Here is a 27,849-nt window from a genome sequence, read left to right as displayed (position 1 = left end):
TGATGCTGGTATGGAGAGATCGATGTCCTTTGAGGGACCCGTCGCCCAGAGTATACTTGGAGGCGACACTCCATGTGCTCTTTTGATAATGGTGTGAGGAGATCGGTGTCCTTTGAAGGACCCGTCGCCCAAAGTATACGTGGAAGCGACACTGCATGTGCCCATTTGGGGATGTTGTGAGGAGATCAGTGTCCCCTGAATGGCCCGTCGCCCAGAGTATATGTGGAGGCGACACTCCATTTGCTCATTTGATGATGGAGTGAGGAGAGGGAGTGCTTCGAAAGGACCCGTCGCCCAGAGAATACTTGGAGGCGACACTCCATGTGCTCATTTGATGCTGGTATGGAGAGATCGATGTCCTTTGAGGGACCCGTCGCCCAGAGTATACTTGGAGGCGACACTCCATGTGCTCATTTGACGCTGGTGTGAGGAGATCGGTGTTCTTTGAAGGACCCATCGCCCTTAAAAAAAAAAAAAAAACAGTTAAACCAGACATGGCATCTGGTGTCGCTTGAAGAGACATCTGTTTCCAGAGCAAGTCCATTTGCGATTGTTTATAGTGTTTTACCACTGCTCTACAATGGTGCTCACCAGTGAAATGCTTATCCGGACGCTCGCTGTCCAGGAAAATTGCAAATGCATTACTAAGGGTTACCGTTTTGAGGGACCCTGTGTGACCTTGCCAATTTTACAGAGATTGGTTGATGGCCTAACTAGGCGAATCGGTCTTGTTCTGAGGCTGTGGCGAATCCAGATGCGAGGCAACGTCTGCTTCATATGTGGAGTCTTGTTCCGTTTCTAGAATACGTGTGGCCCCTGCTAGCCTAAGGCTCCTATGTAGGGTGAGATCCATATATATATATTAGCCTTGCGAGCCCTTCAAACCAGAGGGAGCAATCTCGTGGTCAGAGAATCGATGGATTACGCCAGTGGCGAAGCCCCCTTAAGGGGAACTAGATACTTTGGGAAGAGCTGGGATCGGCGGTGGAGGACTCCTGAGCTCATTTGAACTAGGTGCTCTGGGGAAAAAAGTGACCAGCTTATGCTGGTCATGAGTGTAAGACCAGTTAATGCTGGTCATGTGCCCTTTAAAACTAGGGAACCTTTAAGATTAGGGAATGTTGGACATGTATCTTTAAAGGCCAGGGAATGCTGGACGTGAACGTATAAGTCCAGTGACTACCAGACGTGCCTTTAAGACCAGGGAATTGCCTTTAAGACTAGAGAGCTGGTCCCTTTATGCTACCGGGGTGCGTGCGGGGAGGGGTGCGGGGGGAGGGATTGTCTCCTTACCCGGATCCTGAGCCCCCTGTCAGCGTTGGAATAGCGCTGACTTCAGCGCTGAACACACTCAGCGCCGATGCGATGCAGCAGCCACTTCCGGATATTTACAGCTCGTGTCCGGAAACGGCAGGAGGAAGATGGCTGCCGAGAATCTCGTCTTGAATGAGAAGCGCCTGAATAGGAGGGCGGGGCCGCTAGAATGATGCGAGCGGTGGGCGGAGCTTCCCGGGATGCGGCCTAAATAAGGCCGAAGCCGGGGACTAAATTTATGGCTTTGGCCGGCGCGCACCCGCGGACTGTGGGGAAATGTGCCACGGAGCTCTGTGGGGACCCTGCCTCTATGGAGCCCTCCTATGACCGCCGGAAAAAACAACCCCTCACGGTTCACTTACCCCGATATGAAGGGGATGGCAGATGCTGCAGGTCAGAGCTGTGCCCAACCCCTCACGGTGCACTTACCCCGATATGAAGGGGATGGCAGATGCTGCAGGTCAGAGCTGTGCCCGGGTAGATAGGACGGTGCAGGGTTGGGGAGCCACCATCCCTGTAAAAGGGGGGTGGAGAGGAACCGTCCACCTCCTTCCATCATCCGCTTTTTCAGTGGTGATGCAGTGGGGGCTGCACGGACGCCACAATGGAGAGTGCCTCTGAACAGCCGAGGGTAAAAACCTGGTGGGCAGGGCAGATGTCCGGCAATAGGCCTGGCTGCAGAAGAGGATACTGGAGGTGACACTCCAGTGCTCGTTTGAAAAGGGAGGGGGGGGGGGGGAGATCGGTGCCCTTGAAGGGGCCAGTCGCCCCTAGAATCAGCTCTGGCAGTGGCATCCCACGTCGCAGGAGAGGATACGGAGAGCTAAAACTCCCGTGCTCGCTTGTTGATGGTTCGGGGAGATCGGAGCCGTGAAAGGTTCCGTCGCCCCATTCGTCCAGGTAAAAAAGGGTTAAATAGTAGAAAATCCAAAAAGTTCTGGTCTGAATAGCAGACCTGTCCGTGTGCCTCCTACGAACACTAAGCTTGAACTGGTTAGCTGAGAGCCAGCAGGAGGGTGTTTACTGCAGGGGAGGAGCTAACTTTTTTTGTATCACTTAGTGTCAGCCTCCTAGTGGCAGCAGCATACACCCACGGTCTGTGTCCCCCAATGAGGCGAAGGAGAAAAAACGCAAGGACAGCGCAGGTGACCTGCCAGTGACCTCAGGTACAGATTTGGTCAGGATTTTACCTGCATAAAATCCTGACCAAATCCTGATGCAATCCTGAACGTGGAAACATACCCTAACATTTCAACTCAGAATTTTCACGTCACCCAACATTGATACTCAGACTTGCATATGACATAAAATGTGCAACAACCTATAAATGATCTGAATAAGAAGCATGACAAACTCTGTAAAATTGTTTAATGTTCATTCAGGTCAGTCTTGATGGGAGTCTAGCCAGTGGGCCTTTGGTCTCCCCAGGTTTTCTTTCAGTACTGACAATTTTGAGTATACTTTCATTTTTCAGTGGATTTTCCCTAATCACATGTCCAAAATAAGACAGCTTCTGTCTGGTGAACTTACCTTCTAGGGACAACTCTCAATTTATATGTTCATTGTTGGCGACCTAGCTGTCCATGGAATTTGTAATAGTCTTCTCCGACACAACAGTTAATGTTTTCATAAGTGTACTGGTCTCACAACCACATGTAGCAATTGTAAACAAGTACAGTGATCAATTTTTATTTGATGACGATTGAGATGTTCTTATATGTTCCATGGTTACCATGGATACACGCTTCAGTGCTAAATCGACGCTCTCTCCTGTTGAGCCGCCACTTCAATCAACAAGGGAACCAAGGAAAACAAAGCGGTCAACCACTTCTATTACTTCATTGTGAACCTCCTTGTTGGTAAAAGACATGATTTGGGTCTTGATGTACAGGTTAGCTTCCATCTTCACACTTTCTTCATTCAACTTCAGGATCAACTAATTCAGGTCCTTTTCAAACTCTGCCAGAAAGGGTTGCACCTGCTCATCTCAGATTGCTAATTGTTTTTCCAGTTATTTCCCCCCAAACACTTGAATTCCCCAAGTCCAGCTTCATAATAATTACTTCTCCAAAGAGAAATTGATAGAGAACCCCCTGACATCCAAGCTCTGATTTGTAAGGGCAGATGCAACAACGATCACCTTGCAAAGCTGAGGAGGATCATGGAAAAGACAAGGGACTACCAAAGGAAGCTCTACCTGTGATTTATTGATTATACCAAAGCTTTTCACTGTGTATAATAAGCTATGGGAAGCATAGAGTGAAGTAGGAGCTGGCACACCTTATCAGGTTAATCAGGTCACTGTACAACAAGCAAGATGCTAAAGTGCAAACCATGTATGAAGATACAGAATGGCTCAAGCTCAAGAAGAGCACAAGGAAAGAATGCATGCACTTTATAGCATTTAGATCAGGGAAAACAATTACATATTTATGGCAAGCGACCGGTCCTCTTTAAGTAGTATTGTCAGTTCATACTTATATTTTTCACAAATTTTATAGCCTGGAGGTCTGGCTGATAGATCATTTATACCCATGAAAGTGTAATAATAATAAAAATAAAAAATAAAGAGCAGCTTGTTTGATAGAATTACCATTGTTCTGTACAAATATCGAATGTGTTTTTCTTGAAATACTCCATCGAAACACACAAAACAAGCTTAACATTGGTCGGTGAGAAGACGAGACCCACCTTGACAATGGTCTGTGAAGTGACATACAATAATAACATATATTCACCAATCGAGAGATATCAATGAAACACTTCATGTATATGTTCCTGTGAACAATGATACTGTATAATGAGGTAGTAGGTCTGCCAACTGCACAATACAAAAATAGAAATCTTGCCGTTTTCCCACTAATACAACTGTTTTAAGACTATTTTCCGGTTTCAGGAAACACCACATGTACATTAGTCACAATAGCCAAACTCTATCTTTTGTATTGAAGTGTCTTAACTATCGTGTGCAAAAGTCATTGTTAAGAAAGGGGAGCAGAATGTTTGGAGGATCTTGTGTCATCAGCTGTGTGTAGAGATGTTCTCTGTCATTGTAATCCTGCCTCTATTGATAGGTAAAACTCCTGTAAACCCGTTCTAAAAGAATATAAGTAGGATTCTCAAAAAAAGCACTGAAATCCAATGAAAATTACAATATTAATAATTCAGTTTAAGAAAGGTAATCCCCCCACCCATAATTCAAAAACAAGATTCATGTAACAAAAAACCTGATTTTATCAACAGATCATTTTCTAGGCGATTGCCTTTCAAGTCTATAGCGAAATATGGAAAGCACTAATTACAAAGGGTTTAGGTTTGTGGAGCTTTTGGGAGTCAGTGAAAACATGTTAAAATCCAGTATGCTCTAGGTAAGGCATCAGAAAACCGCAAAAAAAAATAAAAAAAATCTAATTAAATGCATATAATGTGTGAATTAATTTTGCTGGCCTGTTTTTTATTAATTTTTACACACATTAAAAAAAGAAAAAAAAAAACATGTCAAAGAGATTCTGCCTGCAAAAATATTAGTCTTTGTACCACATTGTTCATAAATATTTAATCTAATGTAAGAATCTCAAGAAGGGGCATCTGTACGGCAATAAAAAAAAAAAAAAAAAAAACAACTATAGAGGAAAAATCTTTCAGAACCAACCGAAAAAAAAACATTACTTGCATTATTAGGAGCCCTCCTGGGACACTGTAGGCTCGGCATGTGGACATAGGAGGTGGATTGTGCAGTAATATTTAGGGCTGATGCTAAAATCTAATTAAGTTGCTCACTACTGACTCTCAACAAAGCCGAGAAATGTAACCATACACTTATCCAGAATCATTTACATAGCCCATTTTTTTTTCTGACTATAATAATGCCACCCATCTAATAAAGCAAAATATGCAAAAATGCTCCCTATTGTAAACCCCAACAAAATGTACAGATCCCAATTCTATTTTATACACAGCTCTCATTGTTTGGGGAAGGAGATGGCAGAAACAATGTGACTCACACAGATGTCCTATGCCGCATTTCTTCCTGAGCACTGCGTTCTTACAGTGTACCAACAAAGAGACACATTGGTGGCTGGGAAGGGGACGATGCCTGCTGACCATGAATGGTGACAACATATCACTACAGTGCTTATGGCACCAGAATGAACTGTATACACAAGAAGAAAACCACCTTGTGCAGAATACTACTTTTTTTTTTTTATAAAATAGGTTTTTATTAAAGTCGAATATGAACAATACAATTTATGCATTTTTCCATTATTTTACAAAATTTTTACATTTTCCAAATCCCCAACAATCCCAACAAAACCCAAACCTCCCCCTCCCCTGACAGCTCATACCCATTTATACTTTTGTTACCAGTATTGATGGTTCTTTGAGCCATTTGACTCACTTACGTCCGCTTGTTCCTTTAGCACTCTCTTCCTTTCAGAGGCCCTCATCCTCCCATTTCCCATAACTACTCATCCTAGCTCGAGCCACGGAGACCACATTTTGTCAAACGTTTCTATTTTCCCACGTCTTTTGTAGACCCCCTTTTCCAAATTGAGACCATGTTTAACATATTTCAGAAATTCACCCCTTGTAGGCGGTTCCTCCTTGATCCAGTTCCTTGCTATTACCTTCCTTGCCATATATAATAGCCTAGCTATTGCTATCTTCCAGGTGTTATCCACTCTAATTTCCTCTACATGTCCCAGTATACACACTATCGGATCTCTCGGCACTCTGCATTTATACGCCCCTTCCACACGGCTCATTACCACCAACCAGAAAGCAACCAGTCTTGGACATGTCCACATCATGTGGTATATTCCTGCGTTCTCAGTCTTACATCTCGGGCATTCAGAGTCAGCACGCAACCCCGCTCTGCACAACACTTCCGGTGATTTATAGACTCTGTGCAAGATGTACAGCTGCGATAGTCTATACGGCTCACTTAGTGACACTCGTGGAACCCACTCCAACACCGACTCCCAGGTTTCATCCTCCATTGGGCCTAAATCTCTTTCCCATTTCGCTCTCGCTTTTAGGGGGAAGTCTAGCAAATATGCATGTAGAAGGTCCTTATAAAGGGTGGTAATGACTCCCCTTGTGGATCCTTCCCCACACACGTATTCCAGAACTATGTCCTCCTGGATCTCAATACCACCGCCCTTGTTTTGAGCTTTAAAAGCATGTTTCATCTGAGCATATTGATACTCCCCAGCCGGTCTCAATCCAAACTCCCCTTGCAGCTGCGAAGAGGACTTTAATCCTCGTTGTTGAACTATCTGAGCCACCAAGTGGATTCCTTTGGCCTGCCACTCCGCCAGCACTCCAAGGGCCGCAAACTCAACCAAATTATTATTAAGCCATATCGGTGTAAATTTAGTCAGCCCCGTAACCCCCCGAATCTGTCGCAGTCTGGTCCATAATTTATGTATCAAAAACATAGTTGGGTATAATTTCCCCAATACTTTCAAGGAGCCATCCTCCAGACACTGCGCCACCGGTCGTCGGTCCGTCACCCTCTCCATCAAGTGCTGTACCGCACTGGCAGACGCCTCCCGCGCCCAGCCCTTCAAATGCTGGCTCTGGGCTGCAAGAAAATATAACTCAGGATTGGGTAAAGCCAATCCTCCATCTTCCTTGGGCCGCTGAAGCGTCTCCAGGCGAATACGTGGGTACCGCCTCCCCCATATCAGACTTCTAAAAAGAGCACTAATTTGCCGGAATTTCCCACGTGGAATCCAAACTGGCGCATTATGTAGGACGTAAAGTAATTTGGGCATCAGAACCATTTTAATGAGATTAACCCTACCCACCACCGATAGGTGCAATTTATTCCACGCATCCACTTTTGCTTTAAGGGCGCCCATGAGAGGTGTCAAATTCCTATACAAAAACTCTGTAACTGGCATCGAGATCCATATTCCCAGGTATTTGAAAAGGGATGCCACCTTAAGCCGCCCCTCTCCCAATGGCTCACTTCTGCTCTCCTCCACCCCATCCACCTCAAAGAGGACTGATTTATCCCAATTTATCCTCAATCCCGACAAGTCTCCAAATTTCCCAATGATCTCGATAGCCCCATTCAAGGCTTCATCCGGGTCCGCCAGGAACAGTAAGATGTCATCTGCATATAACGCGATCTTCTCCTCAACACTCCCATATCTGAACCCAGGGACCTCATCCGATTGTCGTATCTTGGCGGCCAGTGGTTCCACAGCTAAGGCAAACAGAAGGGGCGACAGTGGGCAACCCTGCCTCGTACCTCTGGCCAACTTTATAGGCTGAGAGAGTTCCCCATTCACTCTAATTCTAGCTGTTGGTAGTGAATATAACAGTTGAGTCCACGCCACAAATTGCGGACCAATACCCATACACTTCAACACCCGCCAGAGATATCCCCACTCCACACTGTCAAACGCCTTATGGGCATCCAAGGACGCAATAACCCTTCGGCCACAGTTGTCAGACTTCAGCTGCAGGTTCATATGCAGCCTCCGCAGATTAACCGCTGTAGACCTGTCAGGCATAAAACCAGACTGATCCGGATGTACAAGGTTAGCAATGACGCTGGACAAACGGGTAGCTAACACCTTGGCCAAGAGCTTGACATCGATGGTTAACAGAGAGATTGGCCGATATGACTCAGGCTTCCCCAGATCCTTATCCTCCTTCGGAATAACCACTATAGTGGCCTCCCTCATAGATGCTGGGAGATACCCTTGGCGTCCAGCCTCCTCCAGTACTAACTTTAATCTAGGAATCAGCACTTCCTCCAAACTTTTATAGATTTCAGCTGGTAACCCATCAACCCCAGGTGCCTTCCCATTGGCCATAGACTTCAGCGCCCGACTCAGTTCCTCCTCGGTGATAGGGGCATCTAGGCTCACCCTATCCTCCTCACTCAATTTCGGGAAGACCCAGACTCTCAAGGAAAGTCTCCGTATCTCCGGCTGACTCATTGACCCTGGAGGAATATAAGTCAGCGTAGAAGTCCGCAAAGACCTTTATAATTTCAGGTGTTTCAGATACCCTGCTCCCCCCATCTGAAACCAACGAGTGCACATACGAGGTACCACGCTGAGCCGCGACTACCACTGATAGCATGTGACCCACTGTTTCTCCCTCCTGAAAATAAGTCACCCTCTGAAACTCCCGCTTCCTTTCAGCTTTTCCCAGCAGAATCTTTTCCATACAATTTTGCGCTGTTCTCAACCTTTTCTCTGCTTCGGAAGTCCCCAGCACTACCATCTCGTCCTCTGCGGCTTTCAGCTCCTCCATCGCCACCCTCTCCGCCTCCCTTGTCCTCCTCTTACACCTACTAAGGTCTCTAAATAGTAACCCTCTCAGGTACGCTTTCATTGCATCCCAAACAGTTAAAGCATCTGCACTCCCATCATTTAAAGCAAAGAATTCCGTCACCTCCTTCCCTATACCGTCCAAGTCAATACTCTGTAACCAGTTAGGATGGATCTTCCATTCTCTCCCACTTGCGGTCCGTGTCCCTAACAACCTAACCTCCACCTCAATTGGACTGGGATCCGAAAGGGCCCTCGACAGATAACGCACCTCTCCCACCATTGTGTCCAACAGGCGGTTACCCAGCGCCATATCAATTCTGGATAGCGTAGCATGAGCCGGCGAGTAGCACGAGTACCCTCTCTCCCCAACATGTCTAACTCTCCATAGATCAATCATGCCTATTTCACGCACATAGGTACCAAATGTTGTAGTGTGCCCCTCCGACCTGTTCTGGGTGTTCTTATTTTTATCCCAAAAGTCGTCACAGATATTGTTCAAATCCCCAATAATTAAGAGTGGTAGTGGTTCCCATCGTTCCACCTTCTCCAACACCTCCCTGATCTTCTTACTTGAATATGGAGGTGGAATATACATTGCCGCAACACACAATCTCACTCCATACAATATACATTGTATCACCACATACTGACCCTCAGCATCCACGCATACTTTCACCTCTTCATACTGCACTCCCATCGGCACCAACACTGACACCCCTCTTGAGTACGTCGAAAAGGTAGAATGATACCCTTTCTGAATCCACCGTCTATTCAGTACATCCACTTTCTCCTGTATCAAGTGCGTCTCTAGCAAGCATATCATAGAGGCCCGCTGATCCTTCGCATACTGCAAGCTCGCAGCTCTCCTAGACTTATCCGCCAGACCTCTCACATTCCAACTCAATATCTTAAAGCGGTCCCCTATTATGTGACTCATCATCTTTAATTATGTCGTTACTCCCGGTTCTGAGCTGTCTAACTTCCCTCCCCACCCTTACCCCACCCCCCCTCCCCCAATACTATACATTCTGCCTCTTATCAAGAGTGGGGCACCATCACCCATTGCGAACACTCTTGTTAACGTAACCTTCTCCTTCCGCTACAGTTTAAAACAGAATTCGGCGCAATTCTTAGAAGAACAATATAATTCAACCTGTATTACATTACAACTACAAGAAACTAAATAAACTTTTAGTACATTGCACACCCTTCCTCCCTCATACTTCTCCGCCGTATCAGCACTCCCAGTGCATTCCCTGAATAGTACCCAGCTCCACCCTCCAACCTTCACATTTCAATTATCAATGTACTGTCAGTCAAACTCTTTTTCTCCTTTTTGAAAGAATTAAAATACCTCCCGACTAACCCACCCCACATTTTCAATCTCCTTTCCCTTTAAGCTTTTTAGCGTTAAGATCTATCCACTGGGTAGCGTCCTCCGGCGTCTGGAAAAAATGAATCTTATCCAACGCTACCACTCTCAGTCGTGCCGGAAACATCATGGAGTACTGCACTCCCAGTTCTCTCAGCCGTCTCTTGATACCCGTGAACATCATCCGTTGTTTCTGTACCAGGGCGGAATAGTCGGGGTAGATAGCGATTCTTTGACCTCCAATTGTCAGATCTGTCATGTCTCTAGCCTTCCTCAGGATAATGTCTCTATCTCTGTAGTTTAGGATTTTGGCAAGCATGGTACGGGGACTTGCTCCAGGGACAGGTGGTTTCGGTGGGACCCTGTGGGCTCTTTCTACCGCAAATACTTTTGTCAGTGCTGCATCACCAAAAGTCTCAAGGAGCCAGCTTTCAATATACTCCGTGGGATTCCTCCCCTCAGTTTTTTCAGGGACACCCACTATACGAATGTTATTTCTTCTGGACCTATTCTCCAGATCCTCATTTTTTGCAGCCAGCTCCGATATTGCCTGAGTAAACTTCCTCTCCGCTTTCTGCAGCTGCACTATATGGTCTTCTGCCGTGCTCACTCTTTCCTCCACAGCCCCCACACGTTTGTCAATCTTCTGCAGGGCTGCATTTATCTGGGCTGTATCCCCCTTGACCTCCTGTAGCTGCTGGGTCAGGGATTGTTTGCATGATGATACCAGTGCAAAGACATCTCTAAGGGTGGGCTCTGCTCCTGGCTCCTTATCTTCAGATCCCCCTACTACCACCGCCATGTCACCATCCCTGCTCCCCTGTTGTACCTCCTGTTCCTCTGCTGGACTTTCCTCCTCTCCTTCTGTGTCTGTGTCTGCTCCAGCGTCCTCCTCTGCTTTTCCTGAGTTCCCTGCGGCCTCCACTCTAGCAAACTGCTGGAGCTTTGCCGCCGCCGCCATTCTCTTCTGGCATGCCGCGTTGTCCTTCTCCGCCTTCTCTCTGGCGTCGGCGCCATCTTGGCTGATCCCAGCCTCGCCGGCTCCTGCATCTCTTTGCCTCCTCCTGGTCATACTCATTGACCTCGGGGCCGCCTCTATACACCGCCGCACTCCCGGGACTCTCCTGCAGCCGGTAAGCGCCTTGAATCGCCGCTCAGCTGCGGCTTATAAGGATAATGTCAGCGTTAGCAGCGGGAGCGCTCTATCACCCGTCCGCTCACATGGACGTTCAGGCCACGCCCCCCAGAATACTACTTTACATTGTGATGGCATACTGGAAATTGTGGTGGAGGTCAATGAAATGTTCTACAAGTGACAATGCAAACCAAAATGGAACATTATTAGAATAAAAGCTGGTGTTTACCTGTACCTTCAATGTCTCCCCTTGCAGGGAGCTGTCACTGTCATCACTCTCATCAGGTTTGATTAAGACAGTATTACTAAGTAGGTGATTTTGTACAGCCATCAGATAGCGCAGGCATGGTGAGGCAACCTTAAAACACACAAAAACATTTTAAATGTGTGAACTTGACAAATCATGCCTTCTTCTCAACGGCATAGATCACAGCAGAAAAGTGCCACTGCCGGCTTGCCTATATTGCAATTTCATAAATGATGAATATTTGCAGATGAAGGCGTTCTAAATCCAAAGCTTGACCGGCCCGGAGATCATCTGCAGAGAGCTACATATGGACAAACTGTCCTGATTTGGAGTGGAAATTCTCATTTCTATAGTATAAAGTATTAGGGAGTGCAGAGATTCTAGTCTAATGCTACAGAGCAAGCAGTCAAAGTGCGATGCTTACTATGCTCGGGTGCTAACCTAGAGTCTTCGGTGTGCTCAAACAATATGTTTGAGTCCCAGCGGCTGTTTGACAGCTGCAACATGTGCAGAGATTGACTAACAAACAGGCAATCCTTGCATGTGCTTTGGCTGTCGAACAGCCATGAGACATGCAGCTGCGGGGACTCAAACATATTATTCAAGCACGCAGAAGACACCCGGTTAGCACCCAGGCCTGCTCGGATAACAGCAGGTTCACTCATCACTAGTGCTTACAGCCGTCAATCACTATGGAGTGAGCGGTGACTGAAGCCACTCTGTGCAAGTCTCCGACAAACCCAAAATATAGAATGAATCTCGCACTCTTTACTTAAAGAATATTTATTGACATCATCCAAACTATAGAAGCATAGTGTACAAGATGATTATACTCTACGTCTAGAAGAGGCTTTAATCTTATTCATAGAAGCAGACTCTTTACTGTAAGAGCAGTGAGACTATGAAATGCTCTGCCACATGATGTTGTAATGATTCACTACTAAAATTCAAAGAGCATTCTTTGTTTCACTAATCTCATCTTACACCAAGATTGGCACTTGGTGTGAAAGGTCATTTATGGAAACTAGATTCTGGAATGGGGCATTGATCCAGGGAACTAGTCTGGTTGCCGAATGTAGAGTGAAGAAGGAATTTTTCCCTTAATTATGGAGCCATTACTGTGTGCTTCATGGGGTTTTTGCTTTCCTCTAGATCAACATGTTAAGCTATAGGTTGAATTCGATGGACTTAAGTCTACCTTCAACCTTAAAAACTATTAAACTATGTTTTGGTCCCAAAAGACCTTTGTCAAATATCCACTGTTAAAAAAAAATACAACATAATGTATTAAGTAAAAGAAAATGAAAGATATCTAAAACCAAAGTATTTAGTTGAAATAGAAACAGATATACATTACTGTTCAAAAGTTTAGGGTCACCCGGACAATTTTGTGTTTTCCATGAAAACTCATACTTTTATTAATCAAATGAGTTGCCAAATGAATTGAAAATCTAGTCCAGACATTGACAAGGTTCGAAAAAAAGATTTTTTATTTGAAATAATAATTTTCTCCTTCAAACTTTGCTTTCATCAAAGAATGCTCCCTTTGCAGCAATAACACCATTGCAGACCTTTGGCATTCTAGCAGTTAAAGTTGGTTTGACTTGATGGGCACTTTTTTGCGTATCATACGGTCAAGCTGCTCCCACAACAGCTCAATGGGGTTGAGATCCGGTGACTGCGCTAGCCACTCCATTACAGATAGAATACCAGCTGCCTGCTTCTTTCCTAAATAGTTCTTGCATAATTTGGAGGTGTGCTTTAGGTAATTGTCCTGTTGTAGGATGAAATTGGCTCCAATCAAGCGGTGTCCACAGAGTATGGCATTGCAGAATGGAGCAATAGCCTTCCTTATTCAAAATCCCTTTTACCTTGTACAAATCTCCCACTTTACCAGCACCAAAGCAACACCAGACGATCACATTACCTCCACCATGCTTGACAGATGGCGTCAGGCACTCTTCCAGCATCTTTTCAGCTGTTCTGCGTCTCCCAATGTCCTTCTGTGTGATCCAAACACCTCAAACGTGGATTCGTCTGTCCATAATACTTTTTTCCAATCTTCCTCTGTCCAATGTCTGCGTTCTTTTGCCCATATTAATCTTTTCCCTTTATTAGCCAGTCTCAGATATGGCTTTTTCTTTGCCACTCTGCCCTGAAGGCCAGCATCCCGGAGTCATCTCTTCACTGTAGATGTTGACACTGTTAATATTTAATGAAGCTGCCAGTTGAGGACCTGTGAGGCGTCGATTTCTCAAACTACAGACTCTAATGTACTTGTCTTGTTGCTCACTTGTGCAGCGGGGCCTCCCACTCCTCTTTCTACTCTGGTTAGAGCCTGTTTGTGCTCTCCTCTGAAGGGAGTAGTACACACCGTTGTAGGAAATCTTCAGGTTCTTGGCAATTTCTCGCATGGAATAGCCTTCATTTCTAAGAACAAGAATAGACTGTCGAGTTTCACATGAAAGTTTTTTTTCTGGCCATTTTGAGAGATTAATGGAAACAACCAATGTAATACTCCAGATTCTCAACTAGCTCAAAGAAAGGTCAGGTTTGTAGGCTCTCTAATAAGCCAAACTGTTTTTAGCTGTGCTAACATACTTGCACAAGGGTTTTCAAGGGTATTCTAACCATCCATTAGCCTTCGTACACAGTTAGCAAACACAAAGTACCATAAGAACACTGGAGTGATGGTTGTTGGAAATGGGCCTCTATACACCTATGCATTACAAACCAGACGTTTGCAGCTAGAATAGTCATTAACCACATTAACAATGTATAGAGTGTATTTATGAATCATTTAATGTTCGCTTCATTGGGGAAAAAACTGTGCTTTTCTTTAAAAAATAACAAAATTTCTAAGTGACCCTTAACTTTTGAACGATAGTGTAGCAATATTAGAAAATTCTATTCATTGCATATCGCAATAATCCATCCCTCGGTGAGTGCACATTAAAAAAAAATGAACAAAAAATTAAAAAAAAAGTAGTGCAATGTACAAGAAAGCAAATTACAAATATTAACCCCTTCATGACCCAGCCTATTTTGACCTTAATGACCTGGCCGTTTTTGCAATTCTGACCAGTGTCCTTTTATGAGGTAATAACTCAGGAACGCTTCAACTGATCCTAGCGGTTGGTTCTGAGAATGTTTTTTCGTGACATATTAGGCTTCATGTTAGTGGTAAATTTAGGTCAATAATTTTTGCGTTTATTTGTGAAAAAAATGGAAATTTGGCTAAAATTTTGAAAATTTCACTATTCACAAATTTTGAATTTTTATTCTGTTAAACGAGAGTTATGCGAGACAAAATAGTTAATAAATAACATTACCCACATGTCTACTTTACATCAGCACAATTTTGAAAACAAAATTTTTTTTTATTTGCTAGGAAGTTATAAATGTTAAAATTTGACCAGCGATTTCTCATTTTTACAACAAAATTTACAAAACTTTTTTTTTTTTTTTTAGGGACCACCTCACATTTGAAGTCAGTTTAACCCCTTCATGACCCAGCCTATTTTGACCTTAAAGACCTTGCCGTTTTTTGCAATTCTGACCAGTGTCCCTTTATGAGGTAATAACTCAGGAACGCTTCAACGGATCCTAGCGGTTCTGAGATTGTTTTTTCGTGACATATTGGGCTTCATGTTAGTGGTAAATTTAGGTCAATAAATTCTGCGTTTATTTGTGATAAAAACGGAAATTTGGCGAAAATTTTGAAAATTTTGCAATTTTCACATTTTGAATTTTTATTCTGTTAAACCAGAGAGATATGTGACACAAAATAGTTAATAAATAACATTTCCCACATGTTTACTTTACATCAGCACAATTTTGGAAACAAAATTTTTTTTTGTTAGGAAGTTATAAGGGTTAAAATTTGACCAGCGATTTGTCATTTTTACAACGAAATTTACAAAACCATTTTTTTTAGGGACCACCTCACATTTGAAGTCAGTTTGAGGGGTCTATATGGCTGAAAATACCCAAAAGTGACACCATTCTAAAAACTGCACCCCTCAAGGTACTCAAAACCACATTCAAGAAGTTTATTAACCCTTCAGGTGCTTCACAGCAGCAGAAGCAACATGGAAGGAAAAAATGAACATTTAACTTTTTAGTCACAAAAATTATCTTTTAGCAACAATTTTTTTATTTTCCCAATGGTAAAAGGAGAAACTGAACCACGAAAGTTGTTGTCCAATTTGTCCTGAGTACGCTGATACCTCATATGTGGGGGTAAACCACTGTTTGGGCGCACGGCAGGGCTTGGAAGGGAAGGAGCGCCATTTGACTTTTTGAATCAAAAATTGGCTCCACTCTTTAGCGGACACCATGTCACGTTTGTAAAGCCCCCGTGTGCCTAAAAATTAGAGCTCCCCCACAAGTGACCCCATTTTGGAAACTAGACATCCCAAGGAACTTATCTAGATGCATAGTGAGCACTTTGAACCCCCAGGTGCTTCACAAATTGATCCGTAAAAATGAAAAAGTACTTTTTTTTCACAAAAAAATTCTTTTAGCCTCAATTTTTTCATTTTCACATGGGCAACAGGATAAAATGGATCCTAAAATGTGTTGGGCAATTTCTCCTGAGTACACCAATACCTCACATGTGGGGGTAAACCACTGTTTGGGCACATGGTAAGGCTCGGAAGGGAAGGAGCGCCATTTGACTTTTTGAATGAAAAATTATTTCCATCGTTAGCGGACACCATGTCGCGTTTGGATAGCTCCTGTGTGCCTAAACATTGGCGCTCCCCCACAAGTGACCCCATTTTGGAAACTAGACCCCCCAAGGAACTTATTTAGATGCCTAGTGAGCACTTTAAACCCTCAGGTGCTTCACAAATTGATCTGTAAAAATGAAAAAGTACTTTTTTTTCACAAAAAAATTATTTTCGCCTCAATTTTTTCATTTTCACATGGGCAGTAGGATAAAATGGATCATAAAATTTGTTGGGCAATTTCTCCCGAGTACGCCGATACCTCATATGTGGGGGTAAACCACTGTTTGGGCACTCGGCAGGGCTCGGAAGGGAAGGCGCGCCATTTGACTTTTTGAATGGAAAATTAGCTCCAATTGTTAGCGGACACCATGTCGCGTTTGGAGAGCCCCTGTGTGCCTAAACATTGGAGCTCCCCCACAAGTGACCCCATTTTGGAAACTAGACCCCCCAAGGAACTTATCTAGATGCATATTGAGCACTTTAAACCCCCAGGTGCTTCACAGAAGTTTATAACGCAGAGCCATGAAAATAAAAAATAATTTTTCTTTCCTCAAAAATGATTTTTTAGCCTGGAATTTCCTATTTTGCCAAGGATAATAGGAGAAATTGGACCCCAAATATTGTTGTCCAGTTTGTCCTGAGTATGCTGATACCCCATATGAGGGGGTAAACCACTGTTTGGGCGCACGGCAGGGCTCGGAAGGGATGGCACGACATTTGGCTTTTTAAATGGAACATTAGCTCCAATCATTAGCGGACACCATGTCACGTTTGGAGAGCCCCTGTGTGCCTAAACATTGGAGATCCCCCAGAAATGACACCATTTTGGAAACTAGACCCCCAAAGGAACTAATCTAGATGTGTGGTGAGGACTTTGAACCCCCAAGTGCGTCACAGAAGTTTATAACGCAGAGCCATGAAAATAAAAAAAAAAAATTATTTTCTCAAAAATGATCTTTTAGCCTGCAATTTTTTATTTTCCCAAGGGTAACAGGAGAAATTTGACCCCAAAAGTTGTTGTCCAGTTTCTCCTGAGTACGCTGATACCCCATATGTGGGGGTAAATCACTGTTTGGGCACATGCCGGGGCTCGGAAGTGAAGTAGTGACGTTTTGAAATGCAGACTTTGATGGAATGCTCTGTGGGCGTCAGGTTGCGTTTGCAGAGCCCCTGATGTGGCTTAACAGTAGAAACCCCCCACAAGTGACCCCATTTTGGAAACTAGACCCCCAAAGGAACTTATCTAGATGTGTGGTGAGCACTTTGAACCCCCAAGCGCTTCATAGAAGTTTATAATGCAGAGCCGTGAAAATAATAAATACGTTTTCTTTCCTCAAAAATAATTATTTAGCCCAGAATTTTTTATTTTCCCAAGGGTTACAGGAGAAATTGGACCACAAAAGTTGTTGTCCAGTTTCTCCTGAATACGCTGATACCCCATGAGTGGGGGTAAACCACTGTTTGGGCACACGTCGGGGCTCAGAAGGGAAGTAGTGACTTTTGAAATGCAGACTTTGATGGAATGGTCTACGGGTGTCACGTTGCGTTTGCAGAGCCCCTGGTGTGCCTAAACAGTAGAAACCCCCACAAGTGACCCCATTTTAGAAACTAGACCCCCCAAGGAACTTATCTAGATATGTGGTGAGCACTTTGAACCCCCAAGTGCTTCACAGACGTTTACAACGCAGAGCCGTGAAAATAAAAAATCATTTTTCTTTCCTCAAAAATTATGTTTTAGCAAGCATTTTTTTTAGATTCACAAGGGTAACAGGAGAAATTGGACCCCAGTAATTGTTGCGCAGTTTGTCCTGAGTATGCTGGTACCCCATATGTGGGGGTAAACCACTGTTTGGGCACACGTCGGGGCTCAGAAGTGAGGGAGCACCATTTGACTTTTTGAATACGAGATTGGCTGGAATCAATGGTGGCGCCATGTTGCGTTTGGAGACCCCTGATGTGCCTAAACAGTGGTAACCCCTCAATTCTACCTCCAACACTAACCCCAACACACCCCTAACTCTAATCCCAACTGTAGCCATAACCCTAATCACAACCCTAACCGCAACACACCCCTAACCACAACCCTAACCCCAACACACCCCTAACCCTAACCACAACCCTAATTCCAACCCTAACCCTAAGGCTATGTGCCCACGTTGTGGATTCGTGTGAGATATTTCCGCACCATTTTTGAAAAATCCGCGGGTAAAAGGCACTGCGTTTTACCTGCGGATTTTCCGCGGATTTCCAGTGTTTTTTGTGCGGATTTCACCTGCGGATTCCTATTGAGGAACAGGTGTAAAACGCTGCGGAATCCGCACAAAGAATTGACATGCTGCGGAAAATACAACGCAGCGTTTCCGCGCGGTATTTTCCGCACCATGGGCACAGCGGATTTGGTTTTTCATATGTTTACATGGTACTGTAAACCTGATGGAACACTGCTGCGAATCCGCAGCCAAATCCGCACCGTGTGCACATAGCCTAATTCTAAAGGTATGTGCACACGCTGCGGAAAACGCTGCGGATCCGCAGCAGTTTCCCATAAGTTTACAGTTCAATGTAAACCTACGGGAAACAAAAATCGCTGTACACATGCTGCGGAAAAACTGCACGGAAACGCAGCAGTTTACATTCCGCAGCATGTCACTTCTTTTGTGCGGATTCCGCAGCGGTTTTACAACTGCTCCAATAGAAAATCGCAGTTGTAAAACCGCAGTGAAATGCGCAGAAAAAAACGCGGTAAATCCGCCATAAATCCGCAGCGGTTTAGCACTGCGGATTTATCAAATCCGCAGCGGAAAAATCCGCAGAAGACCAGAATACGTGTGCACATACCGAAACCCTAACCCTAGCCCTAACCCTAGCCCTAACCCTAGCCCTAACCCTAACCCTAGCCCTAACCCTAACCCTACCCCTAACCCTACCCCTACCCCTACCCCTAACCCTACCCCTAACCCTACCCCTAACCCTAACCCTACCCCTAAACCCTACCCCTAACCCTACCCCTACCCCTAACCCTATTCTAACATTAGTGGAAAAAAAAAATTTCTTTATTTTTTTATTGTCCCTACCTATGGGGGTGACAAAGGGGGGGGGTCATTTATTATTTTTTTTATTTTGATCACTGAGATATAATCTATCTCAGTGATCAAAATGCACTTTGGAACGAATCTGCCGGGGGGGATGGGGTGGGGGGGGGGGACCACGGGGTGGGGGGGACCATGGGGGGGGGGGGATCTGAGCACGGGGGGGGAATCAGAGCGCGGGAGGGGTGGAACGGAGCACGGGGGGGCTGGAATGGAGCACGGGGGGGCTGGAATGGAGCACGGGGGGGTGGAACGGAGCACCGGGGGGTGTGGATCGGAGTGCAGGGGGGGTGATTGGAGCACGGGGGGGTGATTGGAGCACGGGGGGAGCGGACAAGAGCACGGGGGGGAGCGGAGCACTGGACGGAGGGGAGCCGGAGCAGTGTACCGGCCAGATCGGGGGGCTGCGGGGGCGATCGGTGGGGTGGGGTGGGGGCACATTAGTATTTCCAGCCATGGCCGATGATATTTCAGCATCGGCCATGGCTGGATTGTAATATTTCACCCGTTATAATAGGTGAAATATTACAAATCGCTCTGATTGGCAGTTTCACTTTCAACAGCCAATCAGAGCGATCGTAGCCACGAGGGGGTGAAGCCACCCCCCCTGGGCTAAACTACCACTCCCCCTGTCCCTGCAGATCGGGTGAAATGGGAGTTAACCCTTTCACCCGATCTGCAGGGACGCGATCTTTCCATGACGCCGCATAGGCGTCATGGGTCGGAATGGCACCGACTTTCATGACGCCTACGTGGCGTCATGGGTCGGGAAGGGGTTAAGGGGTCTATATGGCTGAAAACACCCAAAAGGGACACCCTTCTAAAAACTTCACCCCCTCAAGGTGCTCAAAACCACATTCAAAAAGTTTATTAACCCTTCAGGTGCTTCACAGCAGCAGAAGCAACATGGAAGGAAAAAAATATACATTTAACTTTTTAGTCACAAAAATGATCTTTTAGCAACAATTATTTTATTTTCCCACGGGTAAAAGGAGAAACTGGACTCCAAAAGTTATCGTACAATTTGTCCTGAGTACGCCGATACCCCATATGTGGGTGGGAACCACTGTTTGGGCGCACGACAGGGCTCGGAAGGGAAGGAGCGCCTTCGACTTTTTGAATGAAAAATTAGCTCCAATCGTTAGCGGACACCATGTCGCGCTTGGAGAGCCCCTGTGTGCCTAAACATTGGAGCTCCCCCACATGTGACCCCATTTTGGAAACTAGACTTCCCAAGGAACTAATCTAGATGTGCGGTGACCACTTTAAACCCCCAAGTGCTTCACAGAATTTTATAACGCAGAGCCGTGAAAATAAAATATTTTTTTCCTACAAAAATAATTTTTTAGCCCCCATTTTGTTATTTTCCCAAGGGTAATAGGAGAAATTAGACCCCCAAAGTTCAGGTGCAATTTTTGCTGAGTACGCTGATACCCCATATGTTTGGGTAAACCACGGTTTGTGTGCACGCCGGGGCTTGGAAGGGAGGGAGCACCATTTGACTTTTTGAACGCAAGATTGGCTGGTACCAATGGTGGCGCCATGTTGCGTTTGGAGACCCCTGATGTGCCTAAACAGTGGAAACCTCTCAATTCTAACTCCAACACTAACCCCAACACACCCCTAACCCTAATCCAAACTCTAGCCATACCCCAATTACAACCCTAACCCCAACACACCCCTAACCACAACCCTAACCCCAACACACCCCTAACCCTAATCCTAACCATAACCTTAATACTAGCCTAATCTTAACCCTATTTCCAACCCTAACCCTAAGGCTATGTGTGTTGTGAATTCTGTGGCTGAGTTCACTTCTGTGGTCACAAGTGGTATTGCAGTCTCTGGGCTTCCTCCCTCAGGTGTTTTGGTGAGCTCGTTGGCTGCCTTGCTATTTAGCTCCACCTGAGTCTGTCTTCCTTGCTCCTTGTCAATGTTCCAGTGTTGGATCTGAGCTACTGCATCTTTCCTTGGGCCTGCTGCTCTGCTAGATAAGTGCTTCTAGTTTGTTTTCTGTTTTTTCTGTCCAGCTTGCTATTAACTTTTGCTGGAAGCTCTGAGAAGCAAAGGGGTGCACCGCCGTGCTGTTAGTTCGGCACGGTGGGTCTTTTTGCCCCTTTGCGTGGTTTTCGTTTTAGGGTTTTTTGTAGACTGCATAGTTCTCTTTGCTATCCTCGCTCTGTCTAGAATATCGGGCCTCACTTTGCTGAATCTATTTCATTCCTACGTTTGTCTTTTCATCTTGCTAACAGTCATTATATGTGGGGGGCTGCCTATTCCTTTGGGGTATTTCTCTGAGGTAAGTCAGGCTTGTATTTCTATCTTCAGGCTAGTCAGCTCCTCAGGCAGTGCCGAGTTGCATAGGTAGTTGATAGGCGCAATCCACTGCTGCTTATAGTTGTGTGAGGATAGATCAGGTACTGCAGTCTACAGAGATTCCACGTCTCAGAGCTCGTCCTATTGTTTTTGGTTATTGCCAGATCTCTGTATGTGCGCTGATTACTGCACGCTGTGTTGCCTGATTGCCAGCCATAACAGTACAAGGAGCCCTCCAATGATTTCCAATAGAGGGAAAAAAGAAATCCTGACATCATTTTTTTTTCTTAGCTCTGTCTTCAGTCTTTTTTTTCCCCTAGACATTAGAGTGCTTCAGGACACAGCTGTGGACATGGATATTCAGGCTCTGTGCTCCTCAATGGATAATCTCGTTGTAAATGTACAAAAGATTCAAGATACTATTGATCAGAAAATCGATGCTAGAACCAAGAATTCCGATTCCTGATTTGTTTTTTGGTGACAGAACTAAGTTCCTGAGCTTCAGAAATAATTGTAAGCTATTTTTGGCCTTGAAACCTCATTCTTCTGGTAATCCTATTCAACAGGTTTTGATTATTATTTCTTTTTTGCGCGGCGACCCACAGGACTGGGCGTTTTCTCTTGCACCAGGAGATTCTGCATTGAGTAATGTTGATGCATTTTTCCAGGCGCTGGGATTGCTTTACGATGAGCCTAATTCAGTGGATCAAGCTGAGAAAAATCTGCTGGCTTTATGCCAGGGTCAGGATGATGTAGAAGTATATTGTCAGAAATTTAGGAAATGGTCAGTACTCACTCTGTGGAATGAATCTGCACTAGCGGCTTTGTTCAGAAAGGGTCTCTCTGAAGCTCTTAAGGATGTAATGGTGGGATTTCCTATGCCTGCTGGTTTGAATGAGTCTATGTCCTTGGCCATTCAGATCGGTCGTCGCTTGCGCGAGCGTAAATCTGTGCACCATCTGGCGGTATTGTCTGAGAGTAAGCCTGAGCCTATGCAGTGCGACAGGACTATGACTAAAGTAGAACGGCACGAACACAGACGTCTGAACAGACTGTGTTTCTATTGTGGTGATTCTACTCATGCTATTTCTAATTGTCCTAAACGCACTAGGCGGTTCGATAGCTCTGCCGTTATTGGTACTGTACAGTCCAAATTCCTTTTGTCCATTACCTTAATGTGCTCTTTGTCATCATATTCTGTCATGGCGTTTGTGGATTCAGGCGCTGCCCTGAATCTGATGGATTTGGATTATGCTAAACGTTGTGGATTTTTCTTGGAGCCTTTGCGGTGTCCTATTCCGTTGAGAGGAATTGATGCTACACCTTTGGCCAAGAATAAACCTCAGTACTGGGCCCAGCTGACCATGTGCATGGCTCCTGCACATCAGGAAGTTATTCGCTTTTTGGTACTGCATAATTTGCATGATGTGGTCGTGTTGGGGTTGCCATGGCTACAAACCCATAATCCAGTATTGGATTGGAACTCTATGTCGGTAACCAGCTGGGGTTGTCAGGGAGTACATGGTGATGTTCCATTTTTGTCTATTTCGTCATCCATTCCTTCTGACATCCCAGAGTTCTTGTCGGACTTTCAGGATGTATTTGAAGAGTCCAAGTCTGATGCCCTACCTCCGCATAGGAATTGTGATTGTGCTATCGATTTGATTCCTGGTAGTAAATTCCCTAAGGGTCGTTTATTTAATTTGTCCGTACCTGAACACACCGCTATGCGCAGTTATGTGAAGGAGTCCCTGGAGAAGGGACATATTCGCCCATCGTCGTCACCATTGGGAGCAGGGTTCTTTTTTGTAGCCAAGAAGGATGGTTCGCTAAGACCGTGTATTGATTACCGCCTTCTTAATAAGATCACTGTTAAGTTTCAGTATCCCTTGCCATTGATTTCTGACTTGTTTGCTCGGATTAAGGGGGCTAGTTGGTTTACTAAGATTGATCTTCGTGGTGCGTATAATCTGGTGAGAATCAGGCAGGGAGATGAATGGAAAACGGCATTTAATACGCCCGAGGGTCATTTTGAGTATCTGGTGATGCCGTTCGGACTTGCCAATGCTCCATCTGTTTTTCAGTCTTTTATGCATGACATTTTCCGTGAGTATCTGGATAAATTCTTGATTGTTTACTTGGATGACATTTTGATCTTCTCAGATGATTGGGAGTCTCATGTGAAGCAAGTCAGAATGGTTTTCCAGGTACTGCGTGCTAATTCCTTGTTCGTGAAGGGATCAAAGTGTCTCTTCGGTGTGCAGAAAGTTTCATTTTTGGGGTTCATCTTTTCCCCTTCTACTATCGAGATGGATCCGGTTAAGGTTCAGGCCATCCAGGATTGGACTCAGCCGACATCTCTAAAAAGTCTGCAGAAATTCCTGGGCTTTGCTAATTTTTATCGTCGCTTCATCTGTAATTTTTCTAGCATTGCCAGACCATTGACCGATTTGACCAAGAAGGGTGCTGATTTGGTTAATTGGTCTTCTGCTGCCGTGGAAGCTTTTCAGGAGTTGAAGCGTCGTTTTTGCTGTGCCCCTGTGTTGTGTCAACCTGATGTTTCTCTTCCGTTCCAGGTCGAGGTTGATGCTTCTGAGATTGGTGCAGGGGCGGTTTTGTCACAGAGAGGTTCTGGTTGCTCAGTGTTCAAACCATGTGCTTTCTTTTCCAGGAAATTTTCTGCTGCTGAGCGTAATTATGATGTGGGCAACCGAGAGTTGCTGGCCATGAAGTGGGCATTCGAGGAGTGGCGTCATTGGCTTGAGGGTGCTAAGCATCGCGTGGTGGTTTTGACTGATCATAAGAACCTTACTTATCTTGAGTCTGCCAAGCGCTTGAATCCTAGACAGGCCCGTTGGTCGTTATTTTTTGCTCGTTTTGATTTTGTGATTTCATACCTTCCGGGCTCTAAAAATGTGAAGGCGGATGCTCTGTCTAGGAGTTTTGTGCCCGACTCTCCGGGGTTATCTGAGCCGGCGAGTATCCTCAAGGAAGGAGTCATTGTGTCTGCCATCTCCCCTGATTTGCGGAGAGTGTTGCAGAAATTTCAGGCTAATAAACCTGATCGTTGTCCGGCCGAGAAACTGTTCGTCCCTGATAGGTGGACTAGTAAAGTTATCTCTGAACTTCATTGTTCGGTGCTGGCCGGTCATCCAGGAATCTTTGGTACCAGGGAGTTGGTTGCTAGATCCTTCTGGTGGCCATCTCTGTCACGGGATGTGCGTGCTTTTGTGCAGTCCTGTGGAATTTGTGCTAGGGCTAAGCCCTGCTGTTCACGTGCCAGTGGGTTGCTTTTGCCCTTGCCGGTCCCGAAGAGGCCTTGGACACATATTTCGATGGATTTCATTTCTGACCTTCCCGTTTCTCAAAAAATGTCGGTCATTTGGGTGGTCTGTGATCGCTTTTCTAAAATGGTCCATCTGGTGCCCTTGGTTAAATTGCCTTCCTCCTCTGATTTGGTGCCTTTGTTCTTCCAGCATGTGGTTCGTTTACATGGCATTCCTGAGAATATTGTTTCTGACAGAGGTTCCCAGTTTGTCTCGAGGTTCTGGCGAGCCTTTTGTGGTAGGATGGGCATTGACCTATCTTTTTCCTCGGCCTTCCATCCTCAGACTAATGGCCAGACCGAACGAACCAATCAGACCTTGGAAACATATCTGAGATGTTTTGTTTCCGCTGACCAGGATGATTGGGTGTCATTTTTGCCGTTGGCTGAGTTCGCCCTTAATAATCGGGCCAGCTCGGCTACCTTGGTCTCTCCATTTTTCTGCAATTCTGGGTTCCATCCTCGTTTCTCTTCAGGGCAGGTTGAGTCTTCGGACTGTCCTGGTGTGGATTATGTGGTGGACAGGTTGCAGCAGATCTGGACTCAGGTAGTGGACAATTTGACCTTGTCCCAGGAGAAGGCTCAGCTTTTCGCTAATCGCAGACGCCGTGTGGGACCCCGACTTCGTGTTGGGGATCTGGTTTGGTTATCTTCTCGTCATATTCCTATGAAGGTTTCCTCTCCTAAATTTAAACCTCGTTTTATTGGTCCGTATAGGATTTCTGAGATTCTCAATCCGGTGTCTTTTCGTCTGACCCTCCCAGACTCCTTTTCCATACATAATGTATTCCATAGGTCGTTGTTGAGGAGATACGTGGCACCTATGGTTCCATCTGTGGAGCCTCCTGCCCCTGTTTTGGTGGAGGGGGAATTGGAGTATATTGTGGAGAAGATTTTGGATTCTCGTGTCTCTAGACGGAAACTCCAGTATCTGGTCAAATGGAAGGGTTATGCTCAGGAAGATAATTCCTGGGTTTTTGCCTCTGATGTCCATGCCCCAGATCTTGTTCGTGCCTTTCATGTGGCTCATCCTGGTCGGCCTGGGGGTTCTGGTGAGGGTTCGGTGACCCCTCCTCAAGGGGGGGGTACTGTTGTGAATTCTGTGGCTGAGTTCACTTCTGTGGTCACAAGTGGTATTGCAGTCTCTGGGCTTCCTCCCTCAGGTGTTTTGGTGAGCTCGTTGGCTGCCTTGCTATTTAGCTCCACCTGAGTCTGTCTTCCTTGCTCCTTGTCAATGTTCCAGTGTTGGATCTGAGCTACTGCATCTTTCCTTGGGCCTGCTGCTCTGCTAGATAAGTGCTTCTAGTTTGTTTTCTGTTTTTTCTGTCCAGCTTGCTATTAACTTTTGCTGGAAGCTCTGAGAAGCAAAGGGGTGCACCGCCGTGCTGTTAGTTCGGCACGGTGGGTCTTTTTGCCCCTTTGCGTGGTTTTCGTTTTAGGGTTTTTTGTAGACTGCATAGTTCTCTTTGCTATCCTCGCTCTGTCTAGAATATCGGGCCTCACTTTGCTGAATCTATTTCATTCCTACGTTTGTCTTTTCATCTTGCTAACAGTCATTATATGTGGGGGGCTGCCTATTCCTTTGGGGTATTTCTCTGAGGTAAGTCAGGCTTGTATTTCTATCTTCAGGCTAGTCAGCTCCTCAGGCAGTGCCGAGTTGCATAGGTAGTTGATAGGCGCAATCCACTGCTGCTTATAGTTGTGTGAGGATAGATCAGGTACTGCAGTCTACAGAGATTCCACGTCTCAGAGCTCGTCCTATTGTTTTTGGTTATTGCCAGATCTCTGTATGTGCGCTGATTACTGCACGCTGTGTTGCCTGATTGCCAGCCATAACATATGTGCTCAAGTTGCGGATTGGTGGGAGATTTTTCCGCACCATTTTTGAAAAATCCACAGGTAAAAGGCACTGCGTTTTACCTGCGGATTTACCACGGATTTCCAGTCTCTTTTGTGCGGATTTCACCTGCGGATTCCTATTGAGGAACAGGTGTAAAACTCTGCGGAATCCGCACAAAAAATTGACATGCTGCGGAAAATACAAGGCAGCGTTTCCGCGCGGTATTTTCCGCACAATGGGCACAGCGGATTTGGTTTTCCATAGGTTTACGTGGTACTGTAAACCTGATGGAAAAATGCTACGAATCCGCAGCGACCAATCCTCTGCGGATGAGCAGCCAAATCCGCACTGTGTGCACATAGCCTAATTCTAACCCTAGTTCTAACCCTAACCCTAGTGTAAAAATAAAAGTAAATATATTTTCTTTATTTTATTATTGTCCCTACCTATGGGGGGTGATAAAGGGGGGGGGGGTTCATTTACTATTTTTTTATTTTGATCACCGTGATAGGTTTTATGACAGTGATCAAAATGTACCTGGAATGAATCTGCCGTCCGATTCGATGGGCGCACTGCGCATGCGCCCGTCATTTTGGAATTGGCTGTTGAAAGTGAAACAGCCAGAGCGATCGTAGCCATGGGAAGGGGGGGGGGGGCGAAGTCACCCCCCTGGGCTGAAGTACCACTCCCCCTGTCCCTGTCGGTCAGGTGAAATTACAGTTAACCCTTTCACCCGACCTGCAGGTACGCGATCATTCTGTGACACAGCATATGCGTCACAGGTCGGATTGGCACTGACTTTCATAACGCATACGCTGTGTCACAGGTCGGGAAGGGGTTAAGTGAGCCAACTGATCTAGTTAGTGGCTAGTTCAATAATGTATGTTCGATAAGTCTTTTGGGACTGAAACATCTTGTACACTATACCATAATCCTGTACTTTGGATGATACCAATAAAATATTCTCCGTCTAAAGAGGGATGGAATCATTCTATATTTTGTTTTACAGATTGGGACAATATTCGAATACTACAAATCCTGTAAGTGCCATGTTTCCTCAAATTTATGACTGAAAGCTGTCGGGAGTAATACAGATCATTTTTTCCTGGTAGCCATTTTTTCAGTATGGCAACCAGACAGCATTATAGTACTATTAACCTGTAGACAACCCCTATATCTA

At 45.3% G+C, this 27,849-nt stretch overlaps 1 protein-coding gene across 2 annotated transcripts in view; it reads right to left on the bottom strand.

Annotated features, from left to right (window-relative positions):
- HECTD4 (HECT domain E3 ubiquitin protein ligase 4) overlaps window positions 1-27,849 on the bottom strand; it is a 336,354-nt gene that overhangs the window by 195,069 nt on the left and 113,436 nt on the right. The window contains exon 17 of one of the 2 annotated variants that reach the window (XM_069754771.1): window positions 11,349-11,477. In XM_069754771.1, the coding sequence (XP_069610872.1) occupies window positions 11,349-11,477 (129 nt within the window). The remainder of the gene's footprint in view (window positions 1-11,348; window positions 11,478-27,849) is intronic. The other variant, XM_069754778.1, reaches the window with a different exon arrangement.

Source organism: Ranitomeya imitator, chromosome 1, assembly GCF_032444005.1.
Source record: "Ranitomeya imitator isolate aRanImi1 chromosome 1, aRanImi1.pri, whole genome shotgun sequence".
Taxonomy (NCBI): domain Eukaryota; kingdom Metazoa; phylum Chordata; class Amphibia; order Anura; family Dendrobatidae; genus Ranitomeya; species Ranitomeya imitator.
This window is presented reverse-complemented; position numbering and strand designations above follow the sequence as displayed.